The sequence below is a fragment of the Balaenoptera ricei genome, chromosome 10, assembly GCF_028023285.1.
Source record: "Balaenoptera ricei isolate mBalRic1 chromosome 10, mBalRic1.hap2, whole genome shotgun sequence".
NCBI lineage: Eukaryota > Metazoa > Chordata > Mammalia > Artiodactyla > Balaenopteridae > Balaenoptera > Balaenoptera ricei.
The window spans coordinates 33841331-33862696 of NC_082648.1; the positions used below are offsets into that span (position 1 = coordinate 33841331).

A 21366-nucleotide genomic window follows, 5' to 3' on the forward strand; every position below is an offset into this window, starting at 1 on the left:
GCTTCTAGAACAAAGCCTGGCTTACAAAATGAGAGGTAATAGAGTGTGGATATCTTAACTACTAAGCTAAAAACTTATAATTGAGTTTTTTTATTTCTGTAACATAGTATAATGTGTACCACATACAATAGATACTCAATAGTTATTTGTTGAAGTGATGGTGTATCACTGATAAATTTTGAAGCAGAGAGTACAAGTAAGTTAAATTTTCTAAAGATAAATTTAATTTTACATTATTCACTAGGTTTCAGATATTTGGATACATGTTCATTAAAATAACAAGCGCACAGGCAAGAGTTCCTCTTGGTAGCAGGGATCAAAGGCAGATCCATTGAGACTGCACTGATTCTTGTGCTTAATTAGACTCAAAGCTTCTGAAGTTTGAAAACTTGCCTCTACTTCTATTTGCATCTGGGCCTTGTATAGGGACTTTCCCATATTAGGTACCCAATCAGTATTTGCTGATTGATAAGACTTGGGTTTGATACAAAGAAGTCATTACTTACATTAAGAGAGCATAAAATTATTTTCAGAAGTTATAGATCCCTCTTTTATGTTTCAGTTTTTTAATAATCTACATCTTTGTTCTGTAATTTCATATAAATGGAGAGATATTCACTCTTGCCTTACTGGCAATTTAATTAATCTTTGATAAAAATTTGAATAAAAAGGGTATAGCCCAAGACCTTGTTGTCACTATAAATCTGAAACCTTGATGCTGTGAGGACATAAGGATGCAGGAGTTAGGGAGTTTCACCAATAACTGTTCTGGTCATGGAACACTGAAAAGGAGCCTGAAGAACAGTGTTCTTCAACCAAAGAAAGCACTTAGGATTAAACATTATGATGACATTTTCTTTCAGAACAATTCAGCAATGGAAACTTACTCACTGCCTGTGGAAGAAACCAAAAGTTCAACACACGACATTTAAGGTCCTATAATTTGACGATATTTTCTCCCCACTTATCTTTCTTAAATGCTCCCATGAGCATAGGCCCTGGCCATATTAAATACCTGAGTTCCCTGAATTTGACATATACTTTCCTACTTTATGCTTTTACTATTGCTACATCCTCCTGCTTGCTTGGCTCTGTGAGCCAAATGTACACCAGTGATTTACTTTTAGTAATAGCTCAATAAATTTATTCAACAGATGTTAAATTGAGCATCTTCAATGTGTAAGACATCACATCAGGTAATATGGGGCATTGAAAAATACAATCTTCTACTGAGGTATTTATAACCTAGAAATTCCCTCACTGAATATACGTCTTTGATTTAACAGTACTTATGTTGCTGCTGCGAAATGTCTCAATTTGGTAGCTACTTCACAAATATGTATGGAATTAATGAATGAATAATTAAAAATTACCATCCAGCTACCTTTATATGATTATTTTATTTTATACTCTTCAAAAGAAAATGAAACAAATTTCTCGGTCTTTGAACAGCATTCAATAAAAAACAAGTTCTATTAAATTGCACAAACATTCAAAGACATCCTCTTACATGTGTTTCAAAAATAAATACTTATTGAATTGTTTGAATTGAAGCACATTAAAAAATGATTCTCTTATGCTGTTTCTAGAAATAAGGGCCTAAATTATCTGGGTAGAAATCAGTCATGAGTTTAAGTACTCATGAAATGACAAGAGTCAGTGACTCTTCCTTGTTATTTAAAATAAAATGTCAGCGGTTACATCTTGTTATTTCAGAAGGTCTGTGCCTTCCTTGTGGTATCTCTCTTAACCTGAACAGCAGCTAATAGGAGTTACAAGATCATCAGCCTCATTCTGCAATCATGGATGGGTCACTTGTCAGAAAACAGTATGAAATTCTATGTACCTTTAGATTGGTGAGGTAGAACAAAGGTCTGCTCTTTTATATGCAGGACATACAGAAAGATCTGTGCAGTAAGGAGCAGTCACTCACATCATGGGCCTTTGCAGTTGCTTTAGGGAGAAGGACTTAGAGTGGAGCCTCAATAGCAGAGTGGCAGCAGCAATGAAGTCTTGTTATTAGACATGGCCATTTCCACAGAGGAATAAAGCCACACAAAGGGGAGATTAGGGTCCAGGAAGTCTTTAATAAAACTCCCAGTGTAAATTGAGTGAGTGGTTTCAACCTGCCACCTTTTCTTCACAGGTCTTGTCCTTTGGTGCATGTGTGGGAAAGCAAAAGTTCTATCTTGCTGGCATGGGAATTTTTTCTGCTGTCAAAGACTTATTAAATCCTACTTTGGATTTTTAGATATGATTCACAGGGAAGGTATCACAGAGCATGTTTCTTTGTAGTAGTCCAGCTATCTCAGATCAGTTTGACTTCAGTTAGGCAACAGGAGAGGTTAATAGAATGTTCAATCATGTCATTATAGTCCAACAAGAGAATCTTATTTAAAAATAGGAAAACTTCCAGGTATTTGTCAAAGCAATATATCAAGATGCCTTGTTCATTATGATAAATCAGAAGTAAAGTAAATCAGATGTAGACAGAGAGGATATTCAATTCTCACCCAGACCAAATGCCACAACAAGGTATAGTGCAGACATAATTTTAAGAGGTAGGTTATTAAGTGTTGCATATCTTTTGATTTGGAGAGTGCACTGGCTAAAGATGTGGCCTAATGAATTCAGAACACATTTGCATGTTCTCTGCGAGTAGTGGAAATATTCCAACCTTCACTTAACACATTAACTGCAATAGTTCTTGAACTTTAGTATGCCTACAAATTACCTAGGAAGCTTGATTAAAATGCAGATACCTGGACTATTCCCTTAGAGACTCTAATTATTCTTGGGAGTTGTCAGAAATCTGCTTTATTAACAAGCACACCAAATACTGTTAATGTAGGTGGTCCCTAGACCATATTTTGGAAAACACTGACAGTGTTTTGAAAGATATGTTAATCACTGAGTGTACAAAATATCATTTCTTATGATTTAGAGCAAGAACAGATTCTAAGTATCTTTTAAAAAAATTAAACAGTAGAAAATAAAGTATTTAAATCTGCCTGGAATAGAATTCAGACCCGGCTCTGTTACCAGCTGTGTGTCTTTGGGCAATCGCCATGATCCTCAGAACTCGTTCTATTTGGCAAGCTCTAATGAGATAATATGTAGATTGGGAATTTGTAAAGTTTTTAGCACATTTACATGTTATTGCTCCTTAATTGTTCCCATGTGTCTGAAGTTACCTTGTTACCTTCAGTTTTCTTATTCATCCACCTGGCTCTGTTCAGTTCCTTCCAACATGTACCATAATGTAAATCATTGACAACAGAGGGTTTATTAGTTCCACTCCCCACTGTCCTTCCCTAAGTCTTACTAAAACTCACCAGCTATGTTTTACTTTTCATTTAATATTCATCTGATATTTTGTGCAGCAATTCTTTGCCACAACTAGCACTAGATTCTGAGGATTCAAAGTAGAATAAATTATGGAGTTGAATAATAAACTGATTCTTTTTTTATTTAGTATCATTGATTTAAAATATTATATTAGTTTCAGGTGTACAACATAATGATTCAATATTTTTATAGATTACATTCCATTTAAAGTTATTATAAAGTATTGGCTATATTCCCTGTGCTGTACAATACTCTTGTATCTTATTTTATACATAACAGTGTGTACCTCTTATCCCCTACCCCATCTGTCTTCTCAATGGTAACCATCGGTTTGTCCTCTATATTTGTGGGTCTGTTTCTGTATGGTTATATTCACTTGTTTATCTTTTAGATTCTACACGTAAACGATAGCATAGAGTATTTATTTTTCTCTGACTTATTTCACTAAGCATAATACCCTCCAGGTCCATCAGTGTTTTTCCAAATGACAAAATTTCATTTTTTTAATGGCTGAGTAATATGTATTATATAATATATATATTATATTATATATAATTATATTATATTATATTATACATGTATATTATATGTATATAATATCATATCATTTGCAAATATTTTCTCCCATTTTGTAGGAAATCTTTTCTTTTGTTGAAGTTTTCCTCTGCAGTGAAAAAGCTTTTAAGTTTAATTAGGCCCAATTTGTTTATTTTTGCTTTTATTTCTTTTGCCTTGAGAGACTTATCCAAGAAAACACTGCTACAATTTATGTTAAAGAGTATTTCACCTCTGATCTTCTAGGAATTTTATGGTTTCAGGTCCTACTTTAGGTCTTTAAACCATTTCGAGTTTATTTCTGCATATAGTGTGAGGGAATGTTCTAATTTCATTGTTTTAAATGTGACTGTTCCATTTTCCCAGCACCACTTGTTGAAAAGACTGTCTTTTCTTCATTGTTTATTCTTGCCTCCTTTGTAGTAGATTAATTGAACATAAATGTGTGGCCTTATTTCTGGACTCTCTATTCTGTTCCATTAATCTATTTGCCTGTTTTTGTTCCAGTACCACACAGTTTTGATTATTGCAGCATTGCCATATAGTCTGAATACAGGGAATGTGAAACCTCCAGCTTTATTCTGTTTTTATTAATCAAGATTGCTTTCACAGTCTTTTGTGATTCCATATCAATTTTAGGATTATTTTTTCTACATCTGTGAAAAATGTCCTGGGTATTTTGATAGGATTGCATTAAACCTGTTGATTGCTTTGGGTAGTGTGGACATTTTAACAATGTTAATTCTTCCAATCCATAAACATGGGATATATTTCCATTTCTTTGTATCATCTTCAATTTCCTTCAACAATGTTTTATAGTTTTCAGAGTATAGGTCTTTCACCTCCTTGGTTAAGTATATTCCAAGGTATTTTATTCTTTCTGATGTGATTTTAAACAAGACTGTCTTCCTGCTTTCTCTTTCTGAAAGTTCATTATTGGTGTACAGAAAAGCAACAGATTTTTGTATGTTAATTTTGTATCCTTCAATTTTACTGAATTCATTTATTAGTTCTAATAGTTTTTTGGTGGAGACTTTAGGGTTTTATATATAGGGTATCAGGTCATCTGCTAATAGTGACAGTATTACTCTTCCTTTCCAATTTGGATGCCTTTTATTTTTCTTGTCTGATTGCTCTGGATAGGACTTCCAAAACTATGTTAAATAGAAATGGTGAAAGTGAAAATCCCTGTCTTCTTCCTGATTTTAGAGGAAAACCTTTAGTTTTTCACCATTGAGTATGATGTTAGCTGTGGCTTTGTCATAAATGGCCTTTATTATGTTGAGATATGTTCCCTCTACACCAACTTTGATGAAAGCTTTTATCACAAATGGATGTTGAATTTTGTCAAATACTTTTTCAGAGTTATCAAGAGGATCATGTGATTTTTATCCATTGTTTTGTTAATATGGTATGTCATATTGATTGTTTTGTAGATATTGAACCATCCCTACATCCCTGGAATTAATTCCACTTGATCATGATGTATGATCCTTTTTATATGTTTTTGAATTTGATTTGCTAATATTTTGTTGAGGATTTTTGCATCTATATTCATCAGAGATATTGGCCTATAATTTTCTTTTTTTTCTGTAGTGCCTGTGTCTGGTTTTGGTATCAAAATAATTGTGGCTTCATAGAGTGAATTTGGGGTGTTCCCTACTCTTCAATTATTTGGAATAGTTTGAGAAGGATAGGTATTAAGTCTTCATTGTACATTTTGTAGAATTCCTCTATGAAGCCATTTAGTCCTGGACTTTTGCTTGCTGGGAGATTTTTGTATACTGATTCAATTTCACTATTGTGATTGATCTGTTCAGATTATCTATTTCTTCCTAATTCGGTCTTGGAAGATTGTATGTTTCTAGGAATTTATCCTTTTTTCTAGGATGTCCATTTTTTGCCACAGTATTCCTTATTATTTTTGGTATCTCTGTGATAACAGTTGTAATATTTCATCTTTCATTTCTTATTCTGCTTACTTGTGTCCTTTCTTTTTTTTCATAATAAGCCTGGCTAAAGGTTTATCAATTTTATTTTCTTTTCAAAAACTAGCTCTTAGTTTCTTTGATCGTTTCTATTTTTTTTTTTTGGTCTAAATTTTATTTATCTCCTTTCTGATGTTTATTATATCCTTCCTTCTACCAACTTTGGGCTCTGCTTGTTCTTTTTCTAATTCCTTTAGATGATAGGTTAGGTTGTTTATTGTAGATTTTTTTTTGTTTCTTGAGGTAGGCCTGTGTTGCTACAAACATCCCTCTTAGAACTGCTTTTGCTGCATCCCATACATTTTGGAAAGTTGTGTTTTCGTTTTTATTTGACTCAAGGTATTTTCTGATTTCTTCTTTGATTTCTTCATTGAACCATTGGATTTTTAGTAACATGTTGTTTAGGCTTCACACGTTTGTGTTTTTCACATTTTTCCTCCTGTAATTGATTTCTAGTTTCATACCATTGTGGTTGGAAAAGATGCTTGATATAATTCCTATCCTCCTAAATTTCTTGAGATTTGTGTTGTGGTCTAGAATGTGATCTATCCTGGAGAGCGTTTCATCTGCAGTTGAAAAGAATGTGTATTCTGCTGGTTTTGGATGGAATGTCCTATAGATATCTATTAATTCCTACTGGTCTGATATGTCTTTTAAAACAACTGTTTCCTTATTGTTTTTCTGTCTGGATAATATGTCCTTTGATGTAAGTGAGGTATTAGAGTACCCTATTATTTTTGTATTATTGTCAATTTCTCCCTTTATCTATTAATATTTGATTCATATATTTAAGTGCTCCTGTATTAGGTACATACATGTTAACAAATGTTATACCCTGTTTTTGTATGATCCCTTTATCATTACATAATGCCCTTCTTTGCCTTTTGTGTTTTGTAACTTTGGTTTAAAGTCTACTTTGTTTGATATGAGTACTGCTAACCCAACTGTTTTTCATTTCCATTTTCATAGAATATCTTTTTCCATCCCCTTACTTTCAGTCCGTGTGTGTCTTTAGCTCTGAAGTAAATCTTTTGTAGGCAGCATTTTTTTGTTGTTGTTTTTTGTTTTGACAGAGACATCAATGATTTTTTGGAGAGAGGGATCTTACAAGTCTAAAACAAAGGGTTCTGGAGCAACACCCGACAGTGTACAGCAGGCAGCAGGCAGGAGATTGTTTTGTTTTTTTATCCAATCAGCCACCCTATGCCTTTTGAGTGGAGCGTTTAGTTTGTTGACATTCAGTGTGATTATCGCTGAGTGTGTACTTATTGCCTTTGCTTATTTGGTTTCAGTTTGTCCTTGTAGTTATTCTCTGTTCTTTTTTTAGTTTCTTCCTCTGTGGTTTGATGACTATCTTTAGTGTTATACTTTGGTTCCTTTCTCTCTGTTTTTTGTTTATCTATTGTATGTTTTAGATTTGCGGTTACCATGGAGTTCACATATGTTGACCTGTAACTATATCTACTTGTTTTAAACTGGTAGTCATTTAAGTTCAAACACATTCTGAAAGAGGTACAGTTTTTACTCTCCTCCCCCATGCTTTATGTTTTCAATGTTATATTTTACATTATCATGTCTATCCCTTAAGTGTTTATTGTGGTTATATTGATTTTACATTTATTGTCTTTTAATCTTCATACTAATTTATTTAAATTGTTGATCCACAGCCTTTATTATATATTTGCCTTTACTAGTGGTATTTTACCTTTCCTCTAAATTCTTCTTGTTGTAGCCTTTTCTTTTCCAACTAAAGGTGACCTTTTATCACTTCTTGTAAGATCAGTTTAGTGTTGATGAACTCTTTTAGTTTTTGCTTGTCTGAGAAGTTATCTTTCTCACCTTTAATTCTGAATGATAACCTTACGGGTTAGAGAATCCTAGGTTTTAGGTTTTTCATTTCAGCACTTTAAATATATCATGACACTCCCTTCTGGCTTGCAAAATTTCTGCAGAAAAAATCAGCTGAAGCTTTATGGGAATTCACTTGTAAGTGACTCTTTGTTTTTCTCTTGCTGCCTTTAAAATTCTCTCTTTATCTTTAATTTTTGCCATTTTAACTATGAGTATTTTTGGGTTCATCTTGTTTGGGACTCTCTGTGATTCCTGCACCTAGAAATCTGTTTCTTTCTTCAGCTTCAGGAAATTTTCAGTCATAATTTTATCCAATACATTTTCTACCCCTTTCTCTCTTCTCCTCCTGGGATCCCTATAACACATGTTAGTGCACTTGATGTTGTCCCCAAGGTCCTTTAAGCTGTCCTCATTTTTTTAAAGTTTGTTTTTCTTTTGCTCTTCTGATTAGGTGATTTCCATAATCCTATTTTTCAGATCACTTATGCATTCTTCTGTATCACTTATTCTGCTGTTAGTTCCTTCTAGTGTATTTTTCAGTTCTGTTATCATTTTCTGATCTATTTGGTTTTTATATTTTCTAGTTCTTATTAAAATTCTCACTGTGTTCATCTATTCTTTCCCCAAGTTCAGTTAGCATTCTTATTACTACTTGTTTGAACTCTGTATCTGGTAAATTATTTATTTCTATTTCATTAGGGTTTTTTTTTCTTTTTTTGTTCTTTCATTTGAAACAGTCTTCTCATTTTGTTTAACTTTCTCTGTCTCTACGATATTAGGTATAACAGTTACCTTCCCCAGTCTTGAAGGGTTATCCTAGTGTGGGAGCATTCCTATGCAGTCTGCATGTATCCAGTGACTTTGGTGGGAGAGCTAGACCTGAAGTGAGCATGGGTCATGTCTTCCCTTGGAGTGTGCTGGCAACTACCACCTTGGAGGGAGGTAGGACTGAAGATGGAGTGGCTAGGACCAGAGCCAGGTTTAAGCCAGGGCTTCTCCTGTGCTCAGTGGCAATCAGCCCCCTATCAAGGGCAGGGATGGTGCCCAAGGTGCTGGAGCAGAAGCCCTAAAATTTGTATCTGAGCTGGTTTTGTTCTAATTGTGTAAAGTCTCCTTGGCAATGGCAGCTTTCACCCTAATGGAGAGCAGCACCAGTGCAAGAGAGGCTGGATCCAGTGCCTGGTATGGGCTGAGGTGCATGCTGGGATGATCACAGGAAACTGGTCAGAATCCCAGGCAATTTTCAATCTACAGCCTCTGCACCACTCCTGGGAGTAAGCAAACATCTGCATGCACTCTTCACAAGAAAAGTCTTGGTTTCTCATAGCCCTCTGGTAAGTCTCACAGGTTTTCAAACCAGCTAAGGGGACTCATCTTACCAGGGTCTGACTCCAGGGCTGGGGTGCCTCATATGTGACTTGATCCCCAGGGAGGATCCTCAAGCCTGTGATATCCTCATCCCTCTTCTGTGTCCCCTGCTAGGTGCTTGGACCCTGACCCAATCACTTCTTTTCCCTTCCTACCTGATTGCATGTGGATCTTTCTTTAAAGTTTTGGTTGTAGAAGAGACTTTCTTGCCAGTCTCCAGGTTGTTTTCAGCAAGAGTTGCTCCATGTGTAGATGTATTTTGAAGTGTTCATGGTGGAAGGTCAGCCCAGCATCCTCCTGCCCTGTCATCTTGATCTCCCTCATAAACTGATTCTTATTAGTACACTGATGAGAAAGAGGTTGAGTGGAATCCCACATGTATATGTTTGAGTTTTAAATCTTGCTTGACAAAGCAGCCCCTCTCTTATTCTTTGACTGAATCAATGATTTTTGGAACTGCAAATAATGAAGAAATCATATTGCATTATTTGCTTATTATTACTATTTCTATTTTCCATTAGCATCTCAATTTTGTAATTTCAAGCAAAATAATTATGTAGTATTGGTACCATGTCAGTTCCATTGGGGAGATAGTTTAGAATCAGCAGGAACTTTCTGCATTTTCTTGAATTTCAAGAGATATCTAACCACACATACACATACTCCTGAAATGTGGGACAAAATATCTGTAGGACTCTCTGTTTATGTATCATATAAAAATGATGGTTTCCTGAAACTATCCCAACAAAAAGCATGACTACATCAGTTATAATCTTGCATGACATCATGGGCTGGCAAGAAATATGTGCTATAAATATCACAAACAGGGTTCCATTATTTTTTAGTCCTTCTGCAGGCATTACATCATTTTAGAAATAAGCAAGTAATTAATTTAATCATAAATCCAATTATCTAAACATATGAGCATTCAGTTTTCTGTAAAATGCAAGGTGTGCTGTCAGCATGCAATAAATACCCATATCTTCAGAAAGCCTTCAGATATTTTTCCTTCAGCAGCCTCCAAGTCATTAATTTCACAGTCTGATAATTTTATATTTATTGAAATGTTTTCAAATGTATTTATTATATTGCTTTTCTTTTTACATATACTTCACACATAATCAAGTGGCAGGCTGCTTCAGCAGCTAAGGCAGTTGCAATCTGAAAACCATCACATTCTACCTGTTAGATGAGCAGTGTATAACTCTATTCTGGAAAAGAAGGATAATGTTTATAATCATTTTCAGAAAATGTGGTGTTTTTCTTGGCTGTGTACTGTTATTCCTTGGCTTAGAACAGCATGTTCTTCAAATTTTTTTACATCTGTAAGCTGCTAAAACACTGTTAAAAACTATTAGACTGAGACAATAATAATTTGATAATAGAGTTTAAAGAAGTCAATATGAGGCTGGAGAAGACCATCTAAAGTATGCAATTATATAGCTATGTTTAAATTGTTTTTAATAATCTGAAAATTAACTGGAGCTGTAAAATATTGATATACAAATGCTTAATGTGTAGTATATACAGTACCTCCTTTCTAAAGGATAAGAATTTTTAAATATATAATATTCCTTTTTTAAAAGATTCTCATTTTTTAAATTCAAAACTGATTTTGGGACTTCCCTGGTGTTCCAGTGGTTAAGACTCCGTGCTTCTACTGCAGGGGGCATGGGTTCAATCCCTGGTCAAGGAACTAAGATATTTTGTATGCTGCGTGGCGCAGCCAAAAAAAAAAAAAAAAACTAATTTTATTTCTGGAAAATTTTAGTTAATTTCACTTTAATGTTTTGACTTCTGTTATGTACAGATGTCAAAGGGCTTTTACTTACACACATGTATCCATATGCATACATAATTTACTCCTCACAAAAATCTTCTGAAGAATGGGCTTGGATTTCCATTCTACAGACTGGGTGACTGACACCTCAGGAAAATGAAGTGATGTGTGCCGCAAAGGCAGAATTTCAGATTGAGTCGAGGATAAAATGTCCCCTGGTTTTGTAGAGTAAGAGCTATTGATGTCTTTTCACCTAGGATCATCTGTGCTCAACACCAGCAAACTTCCTCTATTTTCTGGAAACTGAACTCTATAGCAAATGTTCTTTAGAACCAGAGCAGAGTGATGAGTATCATAAATAAAATTTTAGGTTAAATATTTTTTGACATGGCCTTTCATGAGCTGTGTTGAGGATAAATCAGAATAGATTCCTGATATCCCCCCAAATCATTTTTCTTTCTGAAAGAGACGTGACAATTTGCTAATACATATTAGTATTTTCTCAATATTTCTAAAATTTTGTTCTCTCTCAATGTAAATGTTTGTATAGACATCGGCTCAATGAAATATTAGATTTATTGATATTGATGGAACAAACTTTGATTATACAGCAGCACTAAATACTTTGTGAATAATTGTTAGTGGCTAAATGTTTGCTAATGTACTGTTGAAGCTTTTTTGAATAATTATATGGCTATCTCATGACAGAACAAAACAGGGCAAGAACTAGATTATGTCTGTCCAGGAGAAAAATGTATACATAGATATGGACCAAATTTCTCAAAGGAGAACCATAACATCATCTAAAGTAAAGAGAGAAAAGTTGGAGAAAGAAAAGCATGGAAAGACAGAAGGGAGAATGCAGGAAGGGAATAAAGATTGTCACCCTGTGTTGCCTTATTATATTTTTGTTTTTGTAGTTGCTTAAATACATGAGTAAGAGATTTAGTAAACGATGTTGGAGAAAAGAAGTTAAGTTCTTTGGAAATTAGTATAGTTGCAATACATGTTAGACAAACACCAGTCACTGGACACCTATAGAGATGTGATGGGTTTTGGGGGGAAGCATCTGCACTGCCTGGTGTAAGGCCTAGGCTGAGAGTAGGAGAAACTAGCCAGCACAGCATGGTCTGGGGACAGGAAAGCATCCCCGGGTTCCAGGAGCTGGTCATTCTGTTCTTCTGGTTATTGAGAAGGAAAATGTTTACTCTTTTAACTGGCACATCTTTGTCCGACTTGTTTTCTTCCTATGCCACTTCACTTGCTGCAACACTTTCAGGCCCATGGGGGCTGGGATCTGTCTGTGGATTACTGAGTGGCAGGTCCTAAAGGGACAATTAAGAAGAGCCATTTCTTCCACACTAGGAAGCATGGGCACAGCCTTGCTGCCTCTCTCCTCTACTGCACTGCTGAGAGGATAGGATCAGGAGTCACAGTGATGGGATAACTGGTGACACAAGAAAACAAATTAGCAGCAGAAAACAAATGGGTGCACAACATGCGAGAGATGCTTTTATACTGAAACAGCAAGAAAACCATTAAATAAAATAAAATACGTGCTGTCAGAATGAGGACTCACTATCCTATTGAAATATGCAATATTTTGGAGTGAAGGAAAAGATAGTGTGGCTCAAAATAATGAAAAACGTTTCCTTCTGACTAGAGTGAGCATATTCAAATCAGAAGACAGAGACTTCCAACAACACTCAATAAAGTGCATATTAAAAATGCTTTAAAATATTTCTACTTAGAATATTCCTCTTCTAGAGTGTATTTATATGCAGCAATAATCCCTATCAAAGACCAGAGCCCCAGTAAGAGATACTCCTTATTACCTATTGTCAGCATCCTATCCTTATTCTAAGGAACTAAAGTTCAATTTTTTTGTGGCAAGTGTTTTGGAATACAGTTATGGAATGGTCCAGTCAATTCTTCATTTATTCAATAAATATATATCAAATGGCTTCTATGTGCCAGGCATTAGAGGCATAACAATAAACAATGACATGTTGTTTTCTCCTGTAGCCTGATGGGCCTAAGATCTTGTAGAACAATAGTTAATATTTATCGAATATTTTCACAGTAAACATTTCACATTGCACAATCTTATGCAATGCTTGTAATAGTCCTATGAAATAGACATTTTTTCATACTTTGTGCATGAGGAAAATTAGAGTCAGAGCTTGAGTGATTTGCCCAAAGTTACAAGCTAAATAATGGTTGAGCCAAACTTCAGACAAGATCTGGCTGACTTCCCCTGATCTCTTTTTACTATGCCTTACCTCACTTTCCCATATACTGTGGGTGTTGTCTAAGAAGGAAATGTAAAATAATATCCTTGACCTAGAAACTCCTTCTGTACCTTATTTACAATTTCCTGAAATCACTTGCTCTCTGTAGACACAGCCAATCTTCCTTTAGACCTGCCCTCTTTCTTTCCCAGATTCCCTGTAGACTCAATGAGGTAAACAGACCAAAATCTCACTCACACAATTCGTCAAAACTAATAATCTGAAGGATACTCTCACTGTAATTGTCCTTCATTTTTACCTGATTCTTTTTCTTTCTGGTCAGTACTGCTTCCTCTACACACAATACAAAAAAGGCAGCAACATTCCTTGCTCTTTCGTTGAATATTATTAGTATGTAGAGTTACTGTTTAGAATTACTTTAGAATTATCAATTTATAACAGTTTATTAATTGATAAATTTGAACTATTTAAAATCCAATAATTACTGCCACATGAAACCGAACATGCTTTGTAATTTGCAAAATGTTTGCAAATATATTATCTAAATTAATCTTTACAAAAATAACTGTTTGATTGACACAGCAGTTTTGGCACAATTTATGTTTGCCTTTCTACCTTCCTCCTCATTAAAGGAACTTGTCCTAATTAGTGTGCATAACTCAATGAAAGGAATTAGAAACCAATAGGTCAAGAAAATGTTTAAATGTACATTTTTCGAGACAAACTTTAGGAGACATAAACAATGTGCACAAGTTTCAATAATTTTAATTTAGGTTATATTTAAATATTAATGATAACAAAATAAAAAGCTAATATCCTTCCATAGATCATTTCATTGATTTCCCTGCCTCCTGAAGGAATTTTTTTTCATTCTTCACCTTTATTTACCTGTTTCTTTTTCTCTCTGATAGGTTCTGCTTAGTAAAAGAAATAAAATAAAATTTAAATTTAGAAGTGTAGACTTAATACAGTTTATACAGATGTGTAGTTCTCACCTTCTTACATATGTCCAAGAGAAATAAATTGGTCATAAATCAATCTTGGCATGTAAAAATTATCTGTTGAATATTTTTCCTCTTGCAAAGATATTTTAAATATCTCCTGTTGTTAAGTTGACCCATTTCTGCTATGTTTTCTCTAAGAATTCAACACAAATTTTTCTAGAAATAAATGATTTTTCACTTTAAAATAACCTATACACCAAAAGGGACAAATATGTTTTTCCTGGTCCATGTAGTACCAACTAAATATTTTTACCAGTCTCTGCAAATGTTAAGATTCTGGCAAATTAGGGGGGGTAAATATAGTCTTTAAATCCATCATATTAAAAAAAATAAGTAGTCCTTTACATGTCATTATGATGCAACAAATCAGTACAGTTTTATTTTTGCTGTTTTGGATAATATTTAAATATATTTATATATTCATCATCATAACATTACATATTTTCTTTTCAGAATTGCTTTTATGCTCTATCTTAATATTTTACATTCAATTTTATGTCATGAGGTTTTTCTATCCTATTTCTTATATATTCTTTGAAAACTTGATTCAATATCCTTTCAAATTGAAGGGCCTACTGTGTCCCAATTGAAGAAGTCTCTTTCTAATGCCCTGGAACATTAGAAAATTTGTTATACCTCCACCATAATGCCCTGCCTGTCACCACCAGGCCCATTCCCACTGTGATGTATTTTGCAATGCTTTTAATTAAAATGATTAACATGTTTTCAAGTTTAATAGCATGTAGATCCAAAAAAGTTTCATTGCACTGACTTGTGTACACATAAGTGTTCCTATTGATCTGTGAACTTCTTAAGGGTAAGCAGACTATGTCTTTCTTATAGATTCCTTTATCTGTATGCTTGGTTGCAGATGGATTTACAAAGAAGATGACGAAGCTTAAGTCATGGGACCCCTCACTTACATGGGGCTATTTCAGCGCCCTGATACCTCACCAGTATAATCATGTGGTCATAAGTTTTTGCAGAATTTATAAAAGCAAGATATTTTATTTAGAGTGCTGCATAGTTTCGTAGCTTAGTTTATATTAGTAATTTTGTCTTCTTATCTTTAAAGATGGTTCTCCAAATTTTAAAGATTTGGCCACACAAAACCTAGATTCTTCCTTATAAGGAGTAATTATTTGCTTTCTGTTAAATGAATAAAAGAAAGAAATGAAGAAGGGGAAAGGGAATGAATATATTATTAATCAATATATTTTAATGTCTAAAAATTAGCATTTCTGGCAAAAATTTTGCATAAGCCACCACCAGGCAATGCTAACATATAACTCTTGTACAGTGTCTATGCATTTACAAAGCCCTTATACAAATATATCTTTTATTAAATCTACCAGCCCTTCAAGTAAATTTAAACTTCAATTAAAATAATTGACATTGAAATGTTCGCAACTGTGCTATTTGTAAAAAAGATATTACTATGCTCAATTATTAAAAAGTTAAAAACTAAAACATATCAATTGAGTGACTTGCTCATGTTTCTTACCAATGCAATACTGGGAGGCAGCTGAAGCCCTGATGCAGAATCTACTCTTTTCATTACAACATGGGGTTTACAAATGTACATAAATAAACTAAAACGTTCTACAAATAAGAAATATAAAATAAAATAGAATTGATAATGTTGTTGACCCCAAATGATGAACATTTTCCCTTCCTTTTCTTCCCTTTTCGTTCTCTTCTCTTCTCTTCTCTTCTTTTTTATGCAGGTGTTTCATATTCTCCAATTGCCATAAAGTTAAAGCTTTTTTTTGAAAATTGAACCTAACCTCTACTGAACACAAGATGAAAATGTGGTTGCTGGTCAATCACCTTGTGATTGTATCTTTTACAACCTGTCTATCAGGTAAGAAATATCCTTTGTACAACCTCCATAAATTATTGCAATGTAAACGATATGCTGTTCACTTCATTGAATCTGGTGTATAAAGTTAGAATTTTCTTTTGACACCTGGGTCAGACAAGTAAATTCATATATATTAAGGTTGGCCCTTGTTTTCTTTTTTTTTGTTTTTTTAGTTTCAATTATTCACAAGATTTAGTCAATCAGTCTTATATAGTGATGTGCTGGTAAATGTTTAAAATCTGGATCTCTGGGAGGAAAAGAAAAATCCCTGTTGTGTAGCATTTGCCAATTCCTAGAGAGTAAATCATCCTACTATTCTCAATTTCAACTTGAAATCATTTAATGTGGCGGCAGAAAAGATATGTAACAGCTCACCATTATACAGTATGTTCACTATATAGTTATAATAGACTTAACCTCATTAGCATACATAAAAGTAAAATATAGTAAAATTATTAGAAAATAAAGGATTTTAAGCTTTTGCTACCTTTGTTCTTTTTTATTTATAAGTTAATATAATTTAATTTTTATTATTGGCTGGTCAATCTTATGAAAAACAATTCAGAAATAATCTACAGTGTATTCAGGGACTTAAGAATAACAAAGCAGTTTTAAGAATGCTGTAGTTTTAGGACAAACAAATACTATATTTCTATCTTTCAAAGGCAAGTGTGAAAGATTCAGAAATATTTTCTACAAGGAGAGGTACGTTGTATTTTTATCTGAAGCAGCATGTTTTCTAACAATCAGGTTTTTCTGATACCTTTGTCTCAATTACCTTAGGTCAGTGCTTGTTGAGTTGCTATTAAGTTCAAGACTTAGCTGGATATCAACTTTTCATTTATCAGTCCCCCTTGATTGCTTTAATGATGAACTTGATAGGCATCTTATTGTATTTCTTATTTATTATTAAGGAAATAAAAATGCTATTTTAATTTAGGGAGTAATTTTTATTATGATGACTTCAAAATCAAGAAAAATATAACAATTTTATCAGTACTTAAGAATTTTAATGACATTGATATAACCACATAATTATACACACATATACACACATATATAACTATATGCTTATATATTATATAAATGTAAGAAAGAAAAATTTTGTGGTAAGGTTATTATTGCTGTATTACCTTTATGAATAAAATAAAACAAAAATAATCTTATTAGTACTGAAAATCCATACTAATTCTGTTGACCATAAATTTTAGTGCTACAACTATAAAATTGCAAAGACGAGAAATAAATATTTGCAAAGATATGGTGATACTTCAGCCTTAAAATGAAAGGCCAATAATCTTATTTCATTAACTAATATCTCAGTTATCTGAGTAATGTTTGAAACCACAACCTGAAGAGCTGCTTTGGGGATTAATTATTTTTCATTTTCTTTTTCTTTTTTTTCTTTTTAGAGTTTACATGGCACAGAAGGTATGGTCATGGAGGTAAGTTGATGAAAGGGGTAATTTTTAAATAGCTTTCCTCAAATAAATCATATTTCATCCCTCTTTAAGCTATTAATTCTCCAAACTTAAATCAAGTGATTAATGTTAGAGTACTTGGAAATTTTGTAAGATGATGTATCTAGGGTCTTCAGGCAACTTGTTTGATTGCCGGAATGAATGAATGGATACACCACAAACAAATATCCAACTAGAAGATTGTAGCAGATGGAATATATTCAATGCAACCTGTATTTTTTCCTGCATGCTTTGTAACAATCCTATGCTACTAAATTTTGAAGCAATATCTTCAATATTGTAAAAATCTAGCTTATTTTGAAAGCCTCCTGCTTTGCTGCACACATCACTTTAACTAAAGTTAATGAACTTGGAACCTTAAGATTCAGTTTAATTAGAAATCCAAAGACCTTGCAAAATTTATTGTTTACTTTTTATTGAGTATAATTAACAATCCTGCTAGTTTAGATTCTATTTCAACCACTGAACAGTTCTTGCCAGAAATATAGGCAATATAGTAGACTGCAAAAAAAAGAATCTAGAGTAAGGCCAGCCTGGATTTATATAGTCAACCTGGTATTCACTAGTTATGTGATCTTGTGCAAATTATTCAACTTCTATGAGACTCAAGTTTCCAATATGTAAAAATCACAGGATTCTTTTGAGAACTAAAAAAATAATGTTACAATAGCTTCCAGCACAGTGACCTACATAGTACGTGCTCAGTAAACATAGTAAAACTGGTAACTGATAAAAGCCACAGCATAGTGGTAGGAGAATGAATAATTAGGAAGAATAACTGAGCAACCAATGCAACAACTTCCATGCCAAAGCAAGATATTCATGCCAGAGTGGGTCTGAATTTCCATCTGTAGGGGATTAAGAAAAAGGACAGTCCTAACATGAAGCACATCAAAGCTATTTCTGTTTCCTCCTTGTGAGTTAGGAATAACTACATTTAGGCTATATAAAGATCAGTGAGATATGTTTCTTGACTTCAAGAACCTTACATATAATAGGGAATAATAAAAGTAAGTAGATTAACAGATTTATAAGAGAAATAAGCATTTTAAAACAATTACTTTGAGGAATAAATGAGTATTTAATGATGGAGCTAGTGGGTAAGGGAAACTTGAAGTATTTCAATTATTAGAAATGGAGCTAATTCTTAGAGGCAGTAGCACAAATAAAGTACAGATGTGGGCAAATATGGGCTGTGTTAGATCACTAATTCAAAGAACTCTTGTTTTGCAGGATGTTAGTAAGACTTCATTGTCAAATAAATTTGAGAAAGGCTAGTTCATTGAAGTTCGACAGTTTATTATTAAGTGTAATACATGTATTAGTTTCCTAGGACAGCTATAGCTATAATAAAGTGCCACCAACTGGGTGGCTTAGAACAACAGAAATTTATTGTCTCACAGTTCTAAAAGTCCCAAACCAAAGAGATATCAATCAGGGTCATGCTTCTGCTAAAACCTGTAGGGGAAAGCTCCTTCCTTGCCTCTTTCAGCTTCTGGTACCCCCATCATTCCTTGGCTTGTGGCAGCATACATAGGTAGACATAAGGTAAGTGTGGACAGATGCCCAGATAGTTATGCAAAACACAGTGTCTAGAGCTTCAGGGTTGGACCATAGGTCAAGGAAATTGTTGCCATCAAGAAATGTGATAGGCTCTTCTTAGGCAGGTAATGCCATGCTAAGGAAAATTTAGTCAACTTAACCATTCTGCTAACCAGATCCTAATCTTCCTTCTAATTATTGGATTTCTGCACATTCTCAAGGCCAACTCCTTATATTTTAGTTATGATAAATTACGGCAATGTTACCTGTTACCCATGAGACTAAAGAATTAGGGCACCAGAGTATTCAAAGCCTAAGACCTAAATGTCCTTGTTCTCTTATCAGTGGGGAACGATTGACAATGAAGACAAGAAGCATGCTTTGAGCCAATTTAAATATTGTTTCATTTGGAGAGTTTCTTGTATTTCAAGAGAGCCTACAACACTCCCTATCCCATAACCACTGTAGCATTGTAAATATTGTAAAAATTCTAAGATTAGACTGCATTAAAATTTTGTTTTCATTGCTTTTTTCTAATAGATTTTTTCCTAAGAATCTTATTACAGCATACTTATATAAAATTATGTTTGAAAACTAACAAATTGAGATGACATATTACAGAGTGAGAAATAGGATTTGATTCATAATGAATATAAAATGAATAAAAAATAACTCTCAAGCACAGATAGTTATTATACTTTCAATTTCCAGAGATAAAATAGGATAGCAAGGTTACAGTGGACCATCTCTATATAGTGAGAGGTGAAGTAATACCATTTAAGATCATACAACTAACTGATTACATTAACCATGAAACTGAGAATGCTACTGAAAAAAGCAGCAGTTTTTGCCTGTTGCTCACATCTGTGAATTTGACAACAAATATTCGTACATGATTTCTTTTTTTCTGTTAATCTTCTTGATCACATTTAAGAAGTGAACTTACTTCTGCAATATATTACCACTATATGGTAGAAAATACACAAATTTTCATTAAGAGTAGATCAAAAAAAGAGTGAAGTGCTGTCTTCAATTAGCTTGAGAAGTCATCTATATAATTGTGTGCTCCTTTTTAGAAGAATATATCGAGTACAAAAAAGAGCACGTGTTTTAAAAATAATTTTATTTTTTTTAACATATTATCCATGTCATGTGTTTCTTGTACCCTTTAACCCCATAATACTTCCAAAGCATGATAATTTGTCATCTAATCATTTCCATGGCCCTAGAAGAAAAGCAAGGGATGGCTTAATTTTTGTTGATGGAGATTATAATGCTTATATTAATGGATCCTTTGCTGAACCTTGTGTTGTATTCCCCCTGAAAGTTCTTTTTCCTTGATCTGGGCTCCCTAGCTGAGCTAACAGAGCAATGAGCTCAGATAGTCTTCAAGGGGGTTATGAAGTTCACATTCAGAAGTTCACACTGAGCATGCCACAACAATTCAAAACCTTGTGTTGAGTAATTTATCTTCCCAGAGCCCAAATATGTTCTCAAAATAAAATGTATAGAGTAATTAGTAAACCACCTAATGGAATATTATGCATTATTTTAATCAGGCTCGAAAATTTTACAAAAGCTAGAAATGTACATTTATAAAATATACTGAGTAGAAACACTAATGTGATGTGGTGTGTCACATTCTTCTTTTTGATCTAGAAAGTGGGCAAAGGGAAATATCTTAAATGTAATATTTTCTCAAAGTGAAAAATAAATTAAATATTTTATCGGAAATTAGCTTCATGTTTTTATCCCTTAAATGTTTTGTTGTCTCTTCCTATAAAGGGCAGATAGAAGTGGAGTACTAGGAAATATCTGCATATAATTTTGGAAAAGCACTTGTCATTGAGAAAAAAATAGCATGGGGCACTGATAATATCCAGTTTGGCCTATAAACTTCAACCCAGCTCATCCCAAAAGTGTTTTATCGTTACATCTATCCTTTGAGGGATTGCCTATCAATAGATATAGTCCCATCATTATTAACATGTGGCATTCCATTATTTTCAATGGAAATATTCATTGCTGGTAACTTTTCCAGAAAAAAAAAAAAACTAAGCATTATGATCATGATGAAGAAACTATAAACATATTTTCAGTTTACTAAAAGATGACCGATTTTTATCTCAAAGGAATATACCTTAAAATCATAGAGTCAGAAAGTACATTGGTAGATTCCAGGGGCCGGGAGGTGAGGGGGTGGGGAAGGCGAATGGGGAATTGTTAGTGTTTAATGGGGACAAAGTTTCAGCTTAGGAATGTGAAAAATTCAGGAGATGGATGATTGTGAGAGTTGCACAACAGTGTGAATGTACTTAGTGCCACTGAACTGT

The 21366-nt window shown here is 33.6% G+C and overlaps 1 protein-coding gene across 3 annotated transcripts in view; it reads left to right on the plus strand.

Annotated features, from left to right (window-relative positions):
- Positions 1 to 21366, plus strand: part of CNTN1 (contactin 1) — a 369710-nt gene that overhangs the window by 193889 nt on the left and 154455 nt on the right. For all 3 annotated transcript variants that reach the window (XM_059934553.1, XM_059934555.1, XM_059934554.1), the window contains exons 3-4: positions 15874 to 16010; positions 17423 to 17455. In XM_059934553.1, coding sequence (XP_059790536.1) covers positions 15950 to 16010; positions 17423 to 17455 — 94 coding nt within the window. In that variant the 5' untranslated portion in view covers positions 15874 to 15949. The remainder of the gene's footprint in view (positions 1 to 15873; positions 16011 to 17422; positions 17456 to 21366) is intronic.